This window comes from Meleagris gallopavo, chromosome 20, assembly GCF_905368555.1.
Source record: "Meleagris gallopavo chromosome 20, MGAL_WU_HG_1.1, whole genome shotgun sequence".
In the NCBI taxonomy this organism is placed as follows: Eukaryota; Metazoa; Chordata; class Aves; order Galliformes; family Phasianidae; genus Meleagris; species Meleagris gallopavo.
Genome location: NC_139423.1, coordinates 10,366,874 through 10,385,667, shown reverse-complemented (window position 1 = coordinate 10,385,667; position 18,794 = coordinate 10,366,874). Strand labels below are relative to the sequence as shown.

General features: G+C 57.7%; 1 protein-coding gene across 2 annotated transcripts; it reads left to right on the top strand.

Moving 5' to 3' along the window:
• Nucleotides 1-294: 294 nt before the first annotated feature.
• On the top strand, nt 295-10,003 carry USH1G (USH1 protein network component sans). 2 transcript variants are annotated; one of them, XM_085240053.1, is made up of 3 exons: nt 295-2,810; nt 7,529-8,770; nt 9,486-9,999. In XM_085240053.1, exons 1-3 carry the CDS (start codon nt 2,647-2,649, stop codon nt 9,487-9,489), a joined length of 1,410 nt encoding a protein of 469 aa, XP_085096179.1. In that variant the 5' UTR covers nt 295-2,646; the 3' UTR covers nt 9,490-9,999. The 2 variants fall into 2 exon arrangements, with proteins under 2 accessions (XP_085096179.1, XP_003211648.1); XM_003211600.4 differs by having other exon boundaries at nt 7,529-10,003.
• The last annotated feature ends 8,791 nt before the right edge of the window (nt 10,004-18,794 follow it).

The following is an 18,794-nucleotide window of genomic DNA, read 5'->3' as shown; positions in this document are numbered from 1 at the left end:
AGAGTTATTTACCCGAGGAGGGCATGAGGTGAGAGCACTGCTGAGCGTGGCACGACCGCTCGGCCGCAGGGTCACAGCTGCCATAGGCAGAGCAAAGCCACCAAACCAAGCGAATTTCACTGCAGCATCTCTCATCTCTCGAGAGAAGACACTTTAGGCGATGAACTTTTTGCTGACGGAGTTGGGCTTGGTGTTCTGGTTAACTAAGCATAGCAAACACTGTGCCTCACCCTGTGCCATTCCCGTCAGCGTGCTCCCAGCCTGCCCCGCACAGGAATGTTTTTAAGGAAAAAGAAGAAATTTGTGTTTGTATCTTTTCGTTGCCAAGGGCAGCTCAGTATCGTCCCACGACGCCCACGAGGAGGCAGGTTTAGCACCAAAGCGCAGCAGCGTTTGGGGACGGGAATCTCCGCTCCCCTCCGCCGACGCGCTGCCTTTCAGGGTGGGATCGCCTTTCGCTGCCCGCTGGGAGCTTTTCCTCCCCCATTGCAAGGAGAAACGAGCCCAGCACACAGAGCCGGGGCGGGAGCGGGCTGGGGCGGGCGGGAGCCTTCAGCGGGGCTCCGCGCGACTTTGCTGCTGCATTTCGGCAGGGAGACGAGGGGACGCGGCGCAGGGCGACTTTCGCTCCTCGGTAACGAAACCTCCGCGGCCGATTTCCTTCCCTGCCGCCTCGCACGCGGCGCTGCCGCTCCCCTGCTGCCCCCCACCGGCTGCCACCGCACCCCGCGGCTGTGCGGCTGTGCCGAGCGGGGCCGTTCCCAGTCCGCGGCCCCCGGGGGCGGCGCGGCGAGCGGGAGCTGCGCGTGGTGCGTTCTGCCTTCAGAAAGCGCGGAGGGGTCGGAGCCGAGGGCGCCGCTTTGTCGCCGCGCCGTGGGCTGCCCCCAGCTGGGGCGGTGAGCTCCGACTCCTGGCTCCGCGTAGGACCGCCTGAAATCGGTCCGTGGAGGCGGACCCGCTGCTGCGTTCCTTTTGCTCGCGTGGCCGACACGTTCACAGTAAGTGGGAAACTTCTGTAAGCAAAGATGGAAGAGTACGGGGCCTGCTGGAAAGTCCGTTAAAACACAGATGACTTTTCAGCTGCTTTCTACTGATCCCCGCTGGTTTTATTTGGGGACTCGATTCTAAGCAGCTGCTTATGAGATGCACTGCCTCATGGCAAGAAGACCCTGGCTGGCAGTCAGCAGCTGGGACCATTGGAGCACTTGCAGCTGGGCTGCCCAGAAGAGGACAGGGAGCAAGAAGGGCTGGCACAGCTCTCCGTACACACTGTGCTCGCCTTGTCCGGAGCCTCCGCACAGCATGTGGGCACTGCGGACTGTGCACAGAATCAGAGAATGGTTGAAAAGGACCACAATGATCATCTCGTTCCAACCCCGCTGCCATGGGCAGGGTCACCAACCACCAGGTCAGGGTGCCCAGAGCCACGTCCATCCTGGCCTTGAATGCCTCCAGGGAAGTGCAGTGTGCAAGGAGCTGCGCTGACAGCGGAAACAGAGGAAGGAGCGTTTCCTGCCTTGGGCAACACTCTCGGTCTCCCGTGGGAGCCACCACAGAGCATGGTAATAGCAAGCGTAGCGAGTAATAGTCCAGGAATCATTAAATAACCTCAGTAATGAATTGCAGGCATTACTAGACTGCTTTTCACCTGAAGGATCCCGGCAGCAAATAGCTCTGCGTGCGGTGCATCCATGACGGATGGCCGAGCCGTAGAGGACCTGCGGGGGGACTCAGCGCCGTCACCCCAGGCTCAATCACTGCACCTGGTGCTGATCTGGGCTGCCTTCCCTTTCTCACCCCGCTCCCAGCCCATCCCGTGCCACCCCTGGAGCCGGGCACGAGGCCGGCAGAGAACCCTGCTGCCATAGGGCACTGCTGGGGCTCAGCATGGAGAGGAGCAGGAAATTCCTCCTCCCTGATGGTGTGGCCCAGGGGTTAGGATTCACTGGGTGATACAATGTGCTGCCACAGCCACGTGCCTTGGGCAACATCCGGGCTCATCTTGGCACCTCCTAACAGCAGAGGGTGCCTCGGGCCTGGGAATCCTGTGAGAGCAGATTCCCAGGCACTGAGCAGCTCCCCGCAGAAATTTGGTGTCAGCATGAAAGGTGTTGGAGGACTCATGTTGCCCCTCCAACATGTCGTGGCAGAGGTACTCAGACACAAGCAGATGTGGTCGTGGGGTCCCTCCGTGTCCCTGCTGTGATGGGGCTGAGCCCTCACTGCTGCTTCATCAGCCCCTGCTGACCGTGTTGAGGTCAGGTGTGTGGGGCGTCAGGCAGGATTCATCCCGTGACACCTTCTGCCTGCTCTGTTAGGAGACGTTCAGACCTGGCAGGCTGTCTCAGGATGACCCCACATCCACAGCACTTGGCTGAGCCTGGTGCAGCAATGCTGCTTAATTGAAGCTTCCACTGTGCTGCAGAGCCGGCGGAGGTGCCGGGGGGTGTTTAGGACCCAGGGGAAGCCCTAGAGAGCGTGGCTGGGTTGGAAGGAGTCCCTGCCTCCCTGCCTGCGCTTCTCAGGTGTCCTGCTAAGGGCAGAGCTGCACGAGGTGACGGGGCCCTTCTGGCAGCTCCCCTTCCCCATGCCCACTCCCTGAGCCCCCTGTGCACCCATGTGCTCGCCCGGGAATCGCTGCACACCATGAATGACCAATACCACCGAGCGGCCCGGGACGGCTACCTGGACCTGCTGAAGGAAGCCACCAAGAAGGACCTGAACTCGCCGGATGAGGATGGCATGACCCCCACCCTGTGGGCCGCCTACCATGGCAACCTGGACGCCCTGCGCCTCATTGTCAGCAGAGGGTGAGTGCTGGAGGGTGCGCGGTTCCCTGCGGCAGAGCAGTGCGATCCACGGCTTTCCCCTTCCCTGTGCAGTTGTCCTACAAAGTGATGGTTGCTGTCCGTATCACCTTCATTCCTGTTCCCTACTTGTCGTCCTTCTCTCCTTGCTGTTCTTCTACGCTCCCTCTGGGTTTTCCCAGCTTCTCTGGCCCTATAACCAGCCCTTCGCTCTGTAACTCCCAGGTAGGGCTGTGTTCCCCTGTGGGAGCCCTGAGTCAGGTCCTATAAGGACAGGCAGAGCCAAAACATTGGCACCTTGGGTCACTGCCACAAAGCCAGCCCTTCTGAATTGAGGGGACAGAGGCAACGAGTACTACTTCTGACCCACAAAATGCTCACATGGAAGAGGGACGTGTGCTGTGCCAGCTGGCAGCGGGTGATGCTTGCCTGTCCTACCCAAAGCGTGGTTGGGATGCGCCCCACCAGCAGCCTGCTTTGCACCTGGAGCTCAGGAAACCGAGGAGCAGATGACCCAGGGGCAGGGTTGCTGGGGCTGCCAACTCTGAGGGTTGCTGGTTGGATGCACGAAGGGAGGGACTTGGTTCCAGAAGGGCTTTGTGCTTTGGTGCAGGGGTGAAGCTGCGCAAGGGCTGTGCTACAACAAGGTGTGCTGCACCCGATTCATAGAATAGATAGATTCCTTCCTGTTTTCCCCTGTTCTCCCTCACTTTTCTCCCCTCACCTCCTCCAGGAGCACATGTCAGTATTCATTCTGCATAGCTTTGCTGAACATCTCATCTGAAGGCATCCGTCAGCTCCCAGGATGGCACTTCTCTGCTTGCACCCACGCTGGGCTGTTTGCTCTCTTGTATGTGATCAGCCACATCTCCGCTGTTCCTGTTTTGGGCTCAGCATCTCCTGATGCTTTGGTCCACTTCGGCCCAAGGGCTGCGTTCACAGGCAGAGCTCTATCACACTCTACAGCCCTTCCATTATAAAGCATTTTCTCTTTGAATTCGGAGCCAGAAGGGCTGTGCACATCCATTTTGAGAAGTCCTTTGGTACCCGTCGCAACAGAGGAAAGCTCAGGATGGAATGTCCATTGGGGAGAGGGCAATGCCGTGCTCTGAGCACAGAACCCAGCAGGGGATGCCCTGGGCTACCTCTAGGCTGGGCACATACTGCTGCTGGAAAGGATTCTGAAGATGCTCTGACAGCCAGGAGCCTTGCTGGAGGATGGGTCCAAAGCCTGCTTGGTGCTGACCCACATATCAGTGCCCTCCACCAAACTCAAGGCTTACAGTTCTGCACGGGAGCCTCTTTTATAAATTCACATTAAATTGAATCCTGCTGGATGTGTCTGAGTGCAGCTTGGCTGCTGTTTAATTAATGGTCTAATATACATTTGCTGCTGACAGGGAAAATAGCACAGCGGAGGGATGGTGCCCTTTAGGTGATGGATGGCAGGGCAAAGCAGGCATCCTTCTCTGCATGCCCAGCACTACGCACAGAGCAGCAAAACCTCCTCACCCCTCCATCCCGTGCTGAAGAACAGAAAAACTCCCAGCCCGGGGTGCTGGGGAGGGGAAATGGTGCTGAGCAAAGGGAGATTTGGGATTTTGGGGGCACTTGAGAGTGCCCAATGCCCCAAACCAGTGCTGGGCGGTGGAGAGATGCTGCGGTGGACCGTTGCCTCAGTGTCACTGCTGGAGGGGCTGGGCAGAGGGGACAGCAGCGCTCATCCTTCTTGTTAGCGACACAAAAAGCCTTTTTGTTCCTCCCGGCTGGGCTCCAGCGAAGGAAAAAAACCTCAATTAACACAATGGATGGGAAAAGAGGCTGGCTGGCATTTAGTGCTGCAGATTTTCAGAGGCCGTCATTCTTCAGCACGGTCTGTTATGCACTGCTGCGGCAGTGATGGGCGTCAGTCCAGCTCCAGATCTCCAGGAGCTGAGGGGCTCTGCCGGCAGCACCTCCTTGGCTTGGGGGAGCCCACAGAGCTGTGGGTTCTTCCTTCTGCTGTACAGATCCACAGGCAGCGCTGTGCGTTGTGGCCGTGGCAGCGGGGGCTCAGGGGTGCAGCCTGGGGTGAGCACAGGAGTGGATGGAGCGCGATCAGCGCCGCACACAGCCCTGAGCTGAACCCCACGTGGAGCATCTGGTGCTGGGTTGTGTGGAACCTGAACTGGACAAAAGCTGAATCCCTGACTCAGCGAAGCTTACAGTGCAGCACCTCAGGCTCCGTGCTGGGTCCCACGCTCATTTTTCTGCTTGTTTCTAAGCTTTCCTTACGTCATCGCCCTGAAGCTGGTTGGTTTTTCCTCAAGCCGCGAATGATTTTCTGCTCTCCCTACAAAACACCGACACGTGCCTTGCAGAACCCAGGGTTGCTCTGCATCCCAGTCAGAGGCCCCACTCCTTCCCACACCTGAGTGTGCCATGAGCCAGCCCCTTGCTATGGAGGAACTCTGCACATGTGGCCAGGGGAGGACGTGTGTAAGTGCCAGATCCCGAGCTAATTGGGGTCCCAGGGGAGAAGTGGAAGGGGAAAACCGGCAGGAAGGGAGTGAGCGTGCGTGTCATGGGGAGAACGCGGTGACTCAGGAGATGCACACATCCACCCAAGGAGCTCAATTAACAGCTTTTTTAATAGTGATGATTATGGGAGTTGACTCAGCACTCAAAAACACTTTGAAGCTGAGAAGCACTGTGCTTCACACCTGTTATTAAAATGTGTTCCCGCTTAGTGGACCCTGCAGTCAGCATCTGCCGATGCGCAGTGCCCTGGAGGGGAAGTTTTGGGCAGATGGGCTCCCACCGGGGGAAGGGCTCGTCATTATCCAGATCAAACACGTCTACTTTGCGAGTCAGCATTGCTCCTTCCTTGTTTTTAGTGCCTCTGGCAGACATGCATGGGACAAAGGGACCTAAGGATATAATTCTGCACTATAAGTTTTGCTTCTAGCCAGTGGAAATGTCCAGAGAAAGCTGGGTTTGGTGCTCTTTCCCCTCGTTTATTCTCAGAGGCAATGAAAGGATGAGCAAAGTAAACCTTCAGATGTGAATCCCCAGGAGCTTTCTGGCTTTGCTCTTTGCCACCAGGCGGACGTGAGAGGTACATCATGGTGAAGCATCCATGCAGCTTGCCTTGGGCATCAAAGCTGATCCATCTGAGCCCACTGCCGAGTGCCCATCCGAATCACAGATCCCCATACGTGCCCGGCCCCTCTCGTGCCCTTGGACCCCACCACCATCCCCAGCAGTTCCAGTTTCGCTGGCTCTTTAATCCAGCCACATCAATAATTTACTCCTCTCTTGCAAATCATCAAATATTTATCCTGCCCATGAATTTCCCAGCCTGGACATGTCACTACAGGGGTGGGAGGGAGGACTGGGGAGTTACCGCTCCTGGGAGCTCGGTGTTGCTGCAGGACCTCTCCTGGTGCCTTGATGGCTCCCTCAGCCCCACAGCCTCCCCATCCTCCTCCTCTCAGCCCCCTCATCTTTGCAGCCTTTTTCTGCTTCTTTGAGAGATGTCTAAAGCTCTGAATACATAAATCCTGTAGGGTTTGTGGGGCTCAGTTCCCTTACACAGTTCTGAGCCTTTTGACCAGCTGCTGCTTAACGGGGACCTCGTGGTGAAGGGACAATGCTGGGTTCCTGCGGAGCCCGTGGGGAAGGGCGGAGGGGAGTGGGGCAGGAGCTGCATGGAGCCATGCAGCCTTCATAGAAAGCTTTGCCTTATCCATGCTCGTGAAGGAGGCTGCTCTGTTGACAGATACTGCTGGCTGCATATCGTTAGCACACACGCTCGAGCCATCTCTCATTTCAGCTGATCATAGATACAGGGGAAGGGCAGAAGGATGAAAGTCTCCCAAGTCATTTGTGTTTGTCCCATCAAGGGAGGCAGGAGGTGTGGGCAAGTTGTGCCCCAGCAGCACAGCTGGGACAGGGCACGATGTGGGAAGAGACATTCATGGCATTAATCACGTGTCCAACTCTTGAGGAGTGCAGAAACTTTATCTGCACTTTCTCTGAAACTGGATTCTTAGGATGTGCTCATACCAACGTGCAATCGAAACCATGTGTGGTACGGCAACCCCCTCAGAACCCCAACCTCAAGGCGGTGCCACAGCCTTGCCCTCGTCCCCTCCTGAAGTCGTGCCCTCTGCTGCTCTAGGTTCCCCTGGCACGGATAGCAAAGAGGTGCAAAGGTGCAGCGCGGCGTTCGGAGCCTGTGCTGAGGATGTGGTGGCCCTTTTGTGGTGGCGTTCCTACTGTGGTGGGATGACGTGGAGTCCCATTTAAGTTGCGGTGTGTGGAGGAGCATTTTGGGATGTCTCTGTGCAATCTGAATGAAGATTTGAAGATGGCATCTGAATAACTCCTAGTGGTATGTTTGAGGTTGGAAACTCTGAGCTGGAATCAGCCTTTCATCTCAGTTCTGGGCTAATCAGAACCTGGCCTGTCTTGCTTCAAAAACTGGTTTGACACAGGAACATGAATGTCCTGAGAGCTAAATTCAAGTCATGGGAATTACTGTACGTCTGTCTGCCAGGCACATGATTCCATGGCCTCGCATGCCCCATCAAAAGACTTAAAACCAGGCTGTGGGAGATGAGAAAAAGATTCTCATCTGCTTCGCCCTGCATGCCTTCAGTATCTCATTCTTTAGGACATCTCTCAGCAGTCTGTCAGTCGAGGCAGCGTGCTAACCACTTCTTTTCCTTGCTGTCTAGGGGGGATCCAGACAAATGCGACATCTGGGGGAACACACCTCTTCACCTGGCGGCAGCCAACGGCCACCTGAACTGCCTTTCCTTCCTCATCTCTTTTGGGGCCAACATCTGGTGCCTGGACAACGACTACCACACCCCGCTGGACATGGCAGCCATGAAGGGGCACATGGAGTGCGTACGCTACCTGGACTCCATCGCTGCCAAGCAGAGCAGCCTCAACCCCAAGCTGGTGAGCAAGCTGAAGGACAAGGCGTTCCGGGACGCCGAGCGGAGGATCAAGGACTGTGTGAAGCTGCAGAAGAAGCACCACGAAAGGATGGAGAAAAGGTACAGAAAGGAAATGTTGGATAATTCAGACACCATGAGCTTCTCCAGCTATTCGAGTAGCACCTTAAGCAAGAAGTTCCAACACATGTCCATGGTGACCTCTCTGCCATACTCACAAGCCACCATCCACGGCACAGCCAAGGGAAAGACGAAAATACAAAAGAAGCTGGAGAAGAAGAAGCAGGTGGACGGGACGTTCAAAATCTACGAGGACGGGAGGAAAAGCGTGCGGTCCCTGTCCGGCCTGCAGCTGGGGAACGACGTCATGTTTGTGAAGCAGGGCACGTACGCCAGCCCCAAGGAGTGGACTCGGCGGAATATCCGGGACATGTTCCTCACTGACGAGGACACCGTCTCCCGTGCCATAAGCGACCCGGGCCTGCACATGGACTCGGCCCACTCAGAAGTCAGCACCGACTCTGGCCACGAGTCCTTGTTCAACCGCCCCGGGTTGGGCACCATGGTGTTCCGGCGCAACTACGTCAGCAGCGGGCTCTTCGGGATCGGCCGCGAGGACGCCGGCGTGCTGGGGGAGGGCGGCGCGGACGGGGTAGGTGTCAAACTGCGCGGCCGCCTGCAGCGCTCGCCAAGTCTCAACGACAGCATTGGCAGTGCCAACAGCCTGCAGGAGAGGAACGCGGAGGAGCTGCCCTGGGACGAGGTGGAGCTGGGCCTCGACGACGACGACGAGCCAGACACCAGCCCCCTGGAGACCTTCCTGGCTTCCCTGCACATGTTTGAGTTCATCTCTATCTTGAAGAAGGAAAAGATCGACTTGGAGGCCCTCATGCTATGTTCGGACAATGACCTGAAGAGTATCAACATCCCTCTGGGCCCCAGGAAAAAGATTGTGGATGCCATCCAGAGGAGACGGCAGACTCTGGAGAGGCCAGACGTTATTGTTGACACTGAACTGTAAGTAGGAGATGGGGCCACTGAGCGATTAAACCTTTCGGCGGGTGGAGATTTGGATAATGTAAGGTCTGCTTTTCAACTCACTTGGAAAAGCAGGAGTCCAGGTAACCTCAGTGCTTCTGTGTGCGAGCAAATTCCTGCTTGTGTGGAAATGATGAGAGTTCAGAGAGGTGGCAATAGCATTAGTTCATTACTCAACAGCCCTTGTGGCTGGGCAGGATGTGAAGTCCTTGCTTTGTTTCATAACCTTTATGAATGCAGGCTGCTCTGTGGTCTGATTCTTCTGAGTCCCCTAGCTAGGATTTCCAACCACACTCACGCTTGCCTTGACTCTTCACCTTTTGAAAGAAGTAATGATGGCTCCCGGTGGGAGCCGGCTGAGCGCACTGCCCAGTGCCATTGGCAGTCCTTCCCCAGGAGCTTCAGATCTTCAGAGATCTTTGGAGATTGCGTTATCTGGGTTGGAGCTGTTACTTTATGGCCTTTCCAGAGTTTGTTTGGCTTGGTTTGAAGGCCTGCATGCTTGCCATTGAGGTGAACTGAAGTTACTAGCATGTGTCCCCGCTGCCACGTCTGCTGACACCCCAACCACTGTGCTCCTTTTGCTTCCCATCCTTCACAAATCTGTGTGTTTCTTCCTCGTTTTTCTGGCTTCCAGCACAGCTCAGTCTTGGACCTGCAGGGTGCTGACAGGCTTTTCTCTTTCCTTTTGCAGATAGCAGCAGCAGCATTTTACTGGTTGTTTTTTTTTTTTTTTTTTTAATGAAACAAACCCAGTTCTAAGTTGCCAGAAATCACAAGCCAGAGACTCTCTTCCTGGGGCAGCTGAAAGCTGCAGCCGTCCCTGTCCACCCCTGTGCCCTGCCCTCCTGCTCCCCCATTCTGCTCCATCCGTGAGATGCTCCCAGCGGTACCCGATGGAGGACGGCTGCTGGGATGGAACCAGGCAGCTGCCACCCCCTCTCGCTCACCAGAGGAATGCGTGTGGGCCTGAGAGCACATGAAGCCATGAAAGGAAGGAGCAGTGTGATGGTATTTTCCAAGGGACCCAAAATAAACAATCACATCTGTTCCTTCTTGAGCAAGTGGTTGATTTGGGGCACTGGGTAGAGGAGCGGGGAGCTGTGGAGCTGTGTCTCCTGGTCCTCTGTCGCTTCGGTCCGTTGTTTGATGCTGTGGTTTGGAAGGAAGTTTTGGTTACGCTGGTTTGGGGCTGTTCAGCTTGAGACTTGCCAGCCCTGCTTTCTGCCAGTGGAGCTCAGCGTGTCTGTGAGACTGACCTGTGCTGTGGGAAGCGTGATGATCTGAAATGAAGATGCTGTTTTGTTGGGTTGTTGCCTGTTGCAACACGGACAATGTGTCTGTCCCGTCCTTGCAGGACAGGAGCTGAGCCTGGAATTTCACCCAGAACTTCCCAGGCCTGGGGGCAGCACCTATGGGCATCACAGCTGGGTGCAGTGGGGCCCGGTCCGAGCATCCCGGCGCATGGTGCTCAGCTCCCGGTGCCGCAGCTCCCGGTGCCGCAGCTCCCGGTGCCGCAGCTCCCTCTGCTGGGTCCGACCCGGGAAGCGCGATGGGCCGCGCCGCGGAGGCGCGGAGTGGCTGCTGTTGTCAGGCTGTAGGAACACAAAGATCCGCTCTCCCGACCTGGCTCTGCTCCAGAGAGCTGCTGGGAAGGCTGAGCTGAAGAGCGATGTGCCGCCGAGAGCCGCGGGACAGACAGGTCCCAGGAAGCCCCGGGGTTTGCCGTGCTCAGAGACCAACGTGGTCACCTCCACAACTGCAGAGACGGACCAAACCTGAGCGCTGACACGGATGCTCTCTGAGCTCTGCTGTGGTGTTTGGCCGTAGCTTCTCTATTTCCCACTGTGTCATTTCCCACAGCCCTGCAGGGCAGGATGCTCCATGTCCCCCGTCCTGCAGCAGGCGGCTCACCCTGGGTTGCTGCATCCCGCAAGGCTGGGGATGGAGCTGAGCTTTGCTCATCCCTGGGATGCGGGGACGTGGCTGTCCCCCATCCCACGGCACAGCCAGGCCCTGGCAGGTAAATCCCACCGCTACAAACTGCATCTCCTCTGCGACCAAGATCAACAAGCTCCTTTTGGAGTGGGTTCTTGTGAAAGCAGGGTGGAGGCCAGGGCTGGCACACCCTGGAGAACACCCTTCCATACCCTCCCAAACAGAAACCCAGGCAGCAGGCGGGTTGTCCTGGCCCCATGCTGCCTGCAAGCAAACACCAGCCACCGCTGGGGTGACCAGACCCAGCCAGGAACCGTGAATCCAAATCCCTTTACGCCCTAAGTCCTAAACGCCAGCCCTCCTTGCGCTGCTCTCCATGCTGAATCAGCAAAGACAAATCCCTGTGTTTGGGCATGTGTTTCCCTACCCCAGTGGTGCAGAAGATGCAGCATCCCTAATTCCCAGGTACCACAGTGGAAGCCAGGAGAGGCCGTGGGACACCAAGTGGGTCCCACAGCTGGCGGTGACCCCTGCAGGCCGGGCAGCAGCAGCACTCAGCCCACAGCCCTGTGTTGTGCTCCGCACCAGGAGCCGGTGACCGACAGCAGTGCCAGGCAGAGGGCGGCCCTGGGGTCAGTGACCTGCCAGGCCAGCATGCACCATTGCACACCATTTGCTTAACAATTTCCTGCCCATCCTGCTGGGAATTCACTTCCTGGCTGGACAGCTGAGTAACATGGTGTGCAGACGGGAGGGGACGGCCGGGATGGAGGGGGGGTCAACACAGAGCACCCTCTGCACACGGCTTTGCTCCCATCAGAGCACAGGGCTGGATGTGGCCCCAAATGCCACCCCTCTTGCTGGGGCTGTGTTTGGCCCTGCAGGTTCTGGGGATGCACCTGTGAGCATGAACACAGTAAATTATTTTCTAGGTCTGCTTCACACAGTTCGCAAATGCTAACATGGGTTCTCCCTCTGAGTGAGCTCCCCAGTAGTGCTGTTCCCAGATTGCTCTGGAGGAGCGCTGAGGAACGGCATGGAACATCCTGGGGGAGTGGGGGCACAGCACTGGTGCAGAGCAATGTCTGCATCCCAGCACCTCACCTCATGGCCAGAGCAGGGCTGACAGCACTGGTCGTAGGTGGGTGCAGCCTGAACTTCCTGCCTTGCAGCGGAGAGCATGGGAACCCAGCTGTAAGCACATGCCTGATCTGAGACTTTCAGCTTTGCTGTGGTAATGGCAGCACATGTTTGCTCCGCAGCTGTGGAGATGTGGTTGTGATCCCTTTGCTCAGTCCCCATGGTGGTGGCACACAGCTGTTTCTGCAGAAGCATACGAGGCTGGTGGGGAGTTGCAGGGAATTCTTTAACATTTTAAGATGTACTTCAGCAGCAATTAGAAACAATTTTCCCCAGTGCAGCACACCAAGCTCCAACTTGCATGCATTGCCTGGTGCCAGCAGGAAGAGCAGATCACCTCCCAGCTCTCCCTGTCCCCCACTGCAGTCCCTGGGACCCCTGCCCTGCTCAGGGACCCGCGCCCTGGAGGAGGTGTAAGGACGGGTCGGGCCAGGTTCAGCGCCCCTTTGCTTCCATCCCTTTGTCTCACTGGGGCTTGCCTGGCCTGGCCGCATTGCAGCCAAACCCGCTGTGTCTGTGGGGTGCTGCCCCAGCCAGCTCAGGCTGTATTTTGGGAATGCTGCCTATGTGTGTCCCCATCCCGGTGCACACGGGTGGCAGGCGCAGGAGGGAAATGCAGAGGAGAGTGGGGCAAAAACCCTGAATGGGGCAGAGGAAGGATCCTGGCTCCTATCCTAAGTACTGTGTTCAGCCTTTTCCAGATGACCCCAGTCCTTGCCCCACTCCCAGTCCCCAGCCCTGGCACCAAGAGCTCAGGCAGCCCCACAGCCTTATTGCAGCCCAGCCCCGTGGCATGGAGGTTGGTCCTCCAGAACCCACCTCCCCACAGCGGGGGTCTCCAAGCACAAAGAATCTTTACAAATCTGGAAGATTTACAAATCTGAAGAGCCGCAGCAAAGACACCCAGATGGGGACACGCACAAGGCGACCGCTCACTGTCTGAGCCGCTACGTCCAGCCCCATCCCAGCTCAATAACAGAGCTGACGAGAGCCGCTGTCAACAAGTCCACAGCTCCCAACCTGCGCAGGGAAGGGCGAATGAAAGCGCCGTGCTCGAGGGACGGAGGAGGAGAAACCTGTTTCACTGACCTTGCTCCATCCCTGGCGTCCTGGCACTGCTGCGGCCGTGTCGCAGTGCGGGGCTGCAGGCGCGGGCAGCTCCGATGCCCTTAGGGGTGGCACTGGGGGCAGCGGGGCTGCATGGCCGACGGTCGGGGATTTGAGGACGTGGGGCCACGAGGCGAGAGGGCGAGACCCGATGGGCCGATGCTGCGCCTCGGCTGTACCTTCACTGCCTGGGAGCCTCGCTCCACCCCTCAGCTGCTAATAAAGCCTCCGCCGCACCGGTCCCTCCTTTGGCACTGACTCACCGGCTGACCCAGCCCAATCCCTTACCTGCCCTGCACCTCCATTTTCTGACCTACAAACCAGGGCTGATCCCCACCGCTCTTACATAAGGGAGTCGGGCGCAAACCGTGCAGTGCTTTGCATCCCACGAGAGACGATCAAAAGGCCCGGGGGACAACAGCCCATGTCCAGCAGCAATGCCCTGAGCTCAGCCGCTCATGCTAACACACGCATGGATCCTGAGCGTGTGCTCCATGCGTCCTGCACGGCCCCTTTGCGTGCTGTGAACTGACTGCCCACTGCACCTCCAGGCAAAGATCTCAACGGGGGTTTTCCATATAGCTCGTGGCTGGGAAGAGGAAGCGAGAGGATGTGCGCTGTTCTTGGCACTGTGTCCTACCCAATGCAGAATGCCTTTGCCCTGCTGCCCCAGCACCCGTAACCCATCTGTGTGGGTCTGGAAAGCATACAGGGGCCCAGGGTTTCCACGCTTGAGGAAGATGCCAGCTCAGTATGCCCATACCAAAGTTTCTTAAATTAAAAATAGAAAAGAAATTAAATACTGAATTAAGACATCCTTTTTTTTTCTTTTGTGCTTTCAGAAGACTCCAGGGATGGCGGCTGTGTGTGTGCCCTGAGAGGGAGGACACCTTCCTGTCCCAGTGGGGATTGGGTGTCCCATGCGCACCCCGTGGAGGTGCATTTAGGGATCCTTAGGGTGTGGGACTGTGAGTGCTGGGCCCTGGGAGCCGCTGCGGTGCCGGCGCAGGCAGGAGGCAGGAGCTGGCCGGGTGCCTTCTGATGTAAGAGATTACACAGTGTAGGCAGGGTACCGGCAGCAGCGCCAGTGTGTGTGACCACAGCTCTGCTCCTGCTCTGGGGCAGAGCCTGCGAGGGCTGAGCAGCCCCTGGGGCTCAGTCGTACCCAGGGCCATCCCCAGAGGGATGCGTGGGATGACCAAAGAGTGGCTTTGGTGGGAGGTGTGGTGGTATCCATGTCCCCAAGAGCCACTCCTGGGAGTAGCAGATGTGGGGGACAGCAGGATCCTGGCTGGGGGCTGGAGGCTCTGCTTTGAGCAAGGGGATGAGTGATGGCACAGAAGCGTGAGCACGATGCTGGGATGTGGCCCTGAGCCCCGCTCGCAGCTCCAGGAAGGCATCCACACCTTGGCCAGCAGTCATCGCCTCCTGGCATGCAGGCAGTAGATCAGCCCCAAGTATTTGAGGCAGCCAGCCCAGGGCATTACTCACCCAGCCCACGGCTTCACTTGGCTCCCTGGGCAGGAGCACGATGGGCGCAGTCTGCCTTGTCCTGGCCAGGACCAGTGCCATGACTGGGGACGTGTGCCCAGCATGGACTGGTTTCACCTGTGTGTGATGTGGGTGCTGCGGGTGCCTCCGGGGGGCTTTGGGCTGCTGGGGAGGGGAGTGGGTCCTGGATCTGAGGGCTGAATGAAAGCACCGTTTTAACGCTGTCCTTCCCCTGAATTACTGGGAATGGAGCAACACGGAATGAAGTGGGGGCACCGATAGTCTGGTGTCTGGGAGAAACAGAGGTCATGGGGATGGTGTTTGGCATTATGTGCAGCATTCATCCTTTTATGGATTTTATGGAAGCAGTTTTCTCGTGATTTGAAGCTGATGGATAGATCCTGGGTGACACACTTGGCTTCCCTGGAGTGGTCCATGGCTCAGGAAAGCCACAACTCCCTGAGCAGCCCGAGTCTACGTATTCACTTCCCATCACCTCTACAGAGTTCAGCTTCACCCCTTTTTCCAACAGAACTCACCCCTTAGTCACTGCCCTCCCAGCAAATTGCCCTGCTTCCCAAGGACATCACCTACGCCGTGCCGGAAGGCAATATCGCGCTGAGGAACAGGGCTGGGGGCGGGCAGCGGAGCCATTCCCAGAACTGCCTCCAGCCTTTATCGGTAAAGCCCCTATCAGCTCCGTGCCATACCCGTGTCCAGCTCCAGCTGGCTGCAGCCCAGCAGGGCCGTGGCCGTGGGTCAGCTCCTGTGCTTACCGGCAGATGTGGCGCGTGGGGCGGCGCTGGCTGCCCGCAGGCTCCCTGTGCCGATGTCCCCGTGTGAGCCGCGGTGCTTCGGGGCAGTGCCAGCCCGGTGACGCTCGCCACACTGAGGGAGGTCAGGCTTATCTGCGTCGCTTGGCTCATTGTTGATTGTTCTTTCTCCCATTCAGGAAGAAAGGAGGAAAAAACATCTGATGATTTTTTTTTCCCTGCTATTCAGTTCTCTCTTTCCACCATCCAGCTGCCCCAGCACTCGGGCTTGGTTCAGGGCCGAGCCTTCACTCCTTTTGCGCACGGGTTCCTGCAGCCCTTTTCCCCTGTGCCCTCCAGCTGGAAGACTCTCAAAACCCAAGGGTGAAGACCATTCAGGCCCGCTGCATGGCCGTGCTCCCATGGCATCGCATTGGCTGCGCTGTTGAGGTTGGTGTGGAGGTTGCGGTCCCCAGGGCTGGCATGGCAGCCAGCAATACCTGCTCCCGCCACCCACAGTGTAGCCCTAACCTGGTTTCTATTCTGAGCCCTATTTCTTTTCCTGGGCCTCCTCCCTCTTTTGCTTTGCCCCACTTGGCCCTCCCGCAGCCCGCAGAGCATGGCAGCTGCAGCTGACCCCGATCCCAGCCGGCTCTGGATGAAGCCAGTGGTGTAATCCAGCAACAGTGCTGCCTGGGTCAGGGTGGCTCCCCGTTCCTCAGGCTGGGATTAGCACACAGCAACTTGCATTCGCCTGCAGCAGCTCTAGGGGGAAAGCTAGAGAACTGGGGCTGGGGAGAATGAGCGGCTTTGCAACCCTAGTTGCAAAATTCAGCAGTTCTGTGTTCATGTATTCCTAGGAGCTACAAAACATGGGAGCTGGGATGTCTCCTTCACCCTGCACAGGGCTGGGCCTGCAGCCGAGGCTGCCCCACAGCTTCCTGCAGGCTCTGCCAGATGTTCCTGCAGAGCGCTGGGACCCAGAGCACCACTGCTCCAAAGCTGTCATTAGAATTGTCCCTGTTTTTCCAAGCTAACTGGTTGTATGGGTCTGGCCATGCTGATGAAATCCCTACCAGCCCGTGTGTGAGTTATCCCTATGGCTGGCAAAGTGCATCTGAGCACCCACATTAAACACAGCCAGCTCTGGTGGGCTGTCCCTGCCTCAAAATCTGGGCTGCTCCATGGAAAGGTGGGCTGGGAGCAGCTCAGCCAAATTCTTCCTTTTGCTGAGACGGACGAGTCTTGCAGGCTGTTGGCTGCATGCATCCCCAGGGCTGTCAGTGGGCAGAGCAGGGAGTTGACAGCAGCCCCTCTCCCCCGCCCTGTTACCTTGACTGTTGCCTTTCCTCAGTGGCCGAAAGATGGAATTAAGGTACTGGCACGCAAGACCTGCCGAGGCTGGGACACATTCTCGGAGCCTGGTGTGATCTGGGCAGCCCTTTGGCTCCTACCCAAATTTCCAGCCTGAAGGAATGACACAGCGCCTTGGCTTTCCACCCCGGCCGGGCAGCTCGCTCCCTTCCAGGGACGGCCTCCGGGGCAAGATTACATCACGGCCGTGCATGCCCTTGCTTCCCCTCTGCCGGGTGGCACCCGGCTATGGCACCAGGCACTGTGTGCACCTGAGGGTGGCACCGATCCGTGGCCGAGCGCCGGTGCCCCTCCCGGGTGCAGAGACAACTCCAAGCGGCTCCTTGTCCAACTGATAGCTGCACGTCTGGGCGGCTCCAGGAGAGTTTGGGGTGTCCATGTAACGAGTGGGGAGATTTCCATGTTGCAGTTATTTCTGGTTTCGGTGAGAGATCTGTGTGGATCTCATGATCCCATCCAGAGCAGAGATGGAGTCAAAGCAGAGATTCCGGTCAGGCCTTGGCTTATCTCTGTGTTACTGAGGCACAGCAAACACAGCAGGGCAGCCGGACACATCCGGGTACTGCTGGGGACAAAGGCAGTGGGTGCCAGGCAGGACGCTGTTCTACACTGTGTCCCTTCTGGCCTGTTGTGGCCTTGAGAAATAACCTTGTAGGGTGGCACCAGGCTGTCCCTGATGCGGGTGCTGGCTGTGCCATCCCAGACTCAAGAGTGCATCGTATTTGGGTGCATCCATCCAACACTTGGAGCTCTGTCTTGCAGGGTGTGCCTTGCCCATGTCCCTCTGTTCCAGCAGGCTGGACGTGTCCCTTGTTCCCAGACACAGCTGGCAGCCTCTGCAGGTGGGAAAAGTGTCGCGTGGGTGGCTGCATGCCACGTAGTGCCCTTGGGGACGTGTGTGTGGCCATCCCATTAGCCTGGGGATTGGGAGGGTCAGGGCCGGGTAGTGCCAAGTTTGCGTGAAAACTAGGCTTAGATTTGGGGATCAGCAGCACAGATGTCTCAGGTGTTGCCAAATGAGTGGTCACCTCCCCATGATTCGCCCCAAATCTCTGCAACCAAATGGGGCTGGGGTGGTGGACCCAGGTTTCCCCCTTTTCATGGACACAGCTGTGAGCTGGGCAGCACAGCTTCATGGAGCGGGACGGATCCTGCCCTGAGCCCTGTGTTGAGTAACACCTTGCCATGCGATGACACCGGGGACCGAGGGGTGGGGGCAAGCAGTTTCGGTCGGGGCAGCAGCAGAGGCACCCAAACTAATGATCACCTGCACCCTGAGCTGCTAAGTGGAGGAAGTCTGTGATTAGTTGACACCTCCAGCCAGGCTTTTGAAATTAAGCTGGCATGGAGCAGGGGGTGGATGACAGCTTCTTTATTCACAGCTAATATATAAAACGGAAAACACAGTCTGGGAATGGCATAGGATGGTCTGGGAATGGTATTAGGGTGGTCCAGGTAAGGTATCACGGCGTTTTGGTAATGGTGGCCACAGGGGCAGGTGGTGAATGCACATCGAGTCCCTGGGAGTTATTTGGGCTGGGAAGGGATGATGGGTTTGGGTGATTTCCACCAAATTGGTGCAATGACCAATTGGCTCACACCGCTGCCGGTCACTCCGCTTTGTCCCTGCTGTGTTGGGTTTTGTTCTTGCCATTGTCCCCATGCTGGATCTGGGGGACATGGGGACCACGATGGTGATGGCACGCAGCCACTTCCAGAGTGACAGAGCGCTGACAAGAATTCCTCCATCAGCTGCAGCGCCCGTGTGCGCCTCGTGTTGGCAGACAGCTGGGCTGCCCGGGGCGGCGGGGGGTTTTATTGAAGCAAAGCACAGCGCCTCAGCCCTCAGCGTGTCCTGGCAGCGCTGGGAGCACGAGGGCAAGTGAACGACCCGGGCCAACCCCTTCCCAGTCCTTTCCACCAAAGGAACACGGGTGTCCTCTGGCACAAGGGCAGCTGCGGAGCAGCCACAGATGCTCTGGGGGCACGGGGTGGCAGCCTCACTCTCCTTTCTGGGGCCGCCTGCATCGGGGTTTTGGCAAAGTGACCACCTGCAGACGTACAATGGGGCTGTGACTCCCTCTGGTGCCTGCGCAGAGACTTTTCAAGCAGCTCCAAGGACATTTCTTCACACCGTGGGTGGAAGATTCGGGGTGCCCAGACGGTGCTCGCAGCTCTGCTCCCCCACCAGCCCTGTTCAG

Coding starts and splice junctions, on each gene's coding strand:
- USH1G (XM_003211600.4), top strand. CDS start 2,647: ATGAATGACCAATACCACCGAGCGGCCCGGGACGGCTACCTGGACCTG. Junction 2,811..7,528: donor CGCCTCATTGTCAGCAGAGG/GTGAGTGCTGGA, acceptor CTTGCTGTCTAG/GGGGGATCCAGACAAATGCG.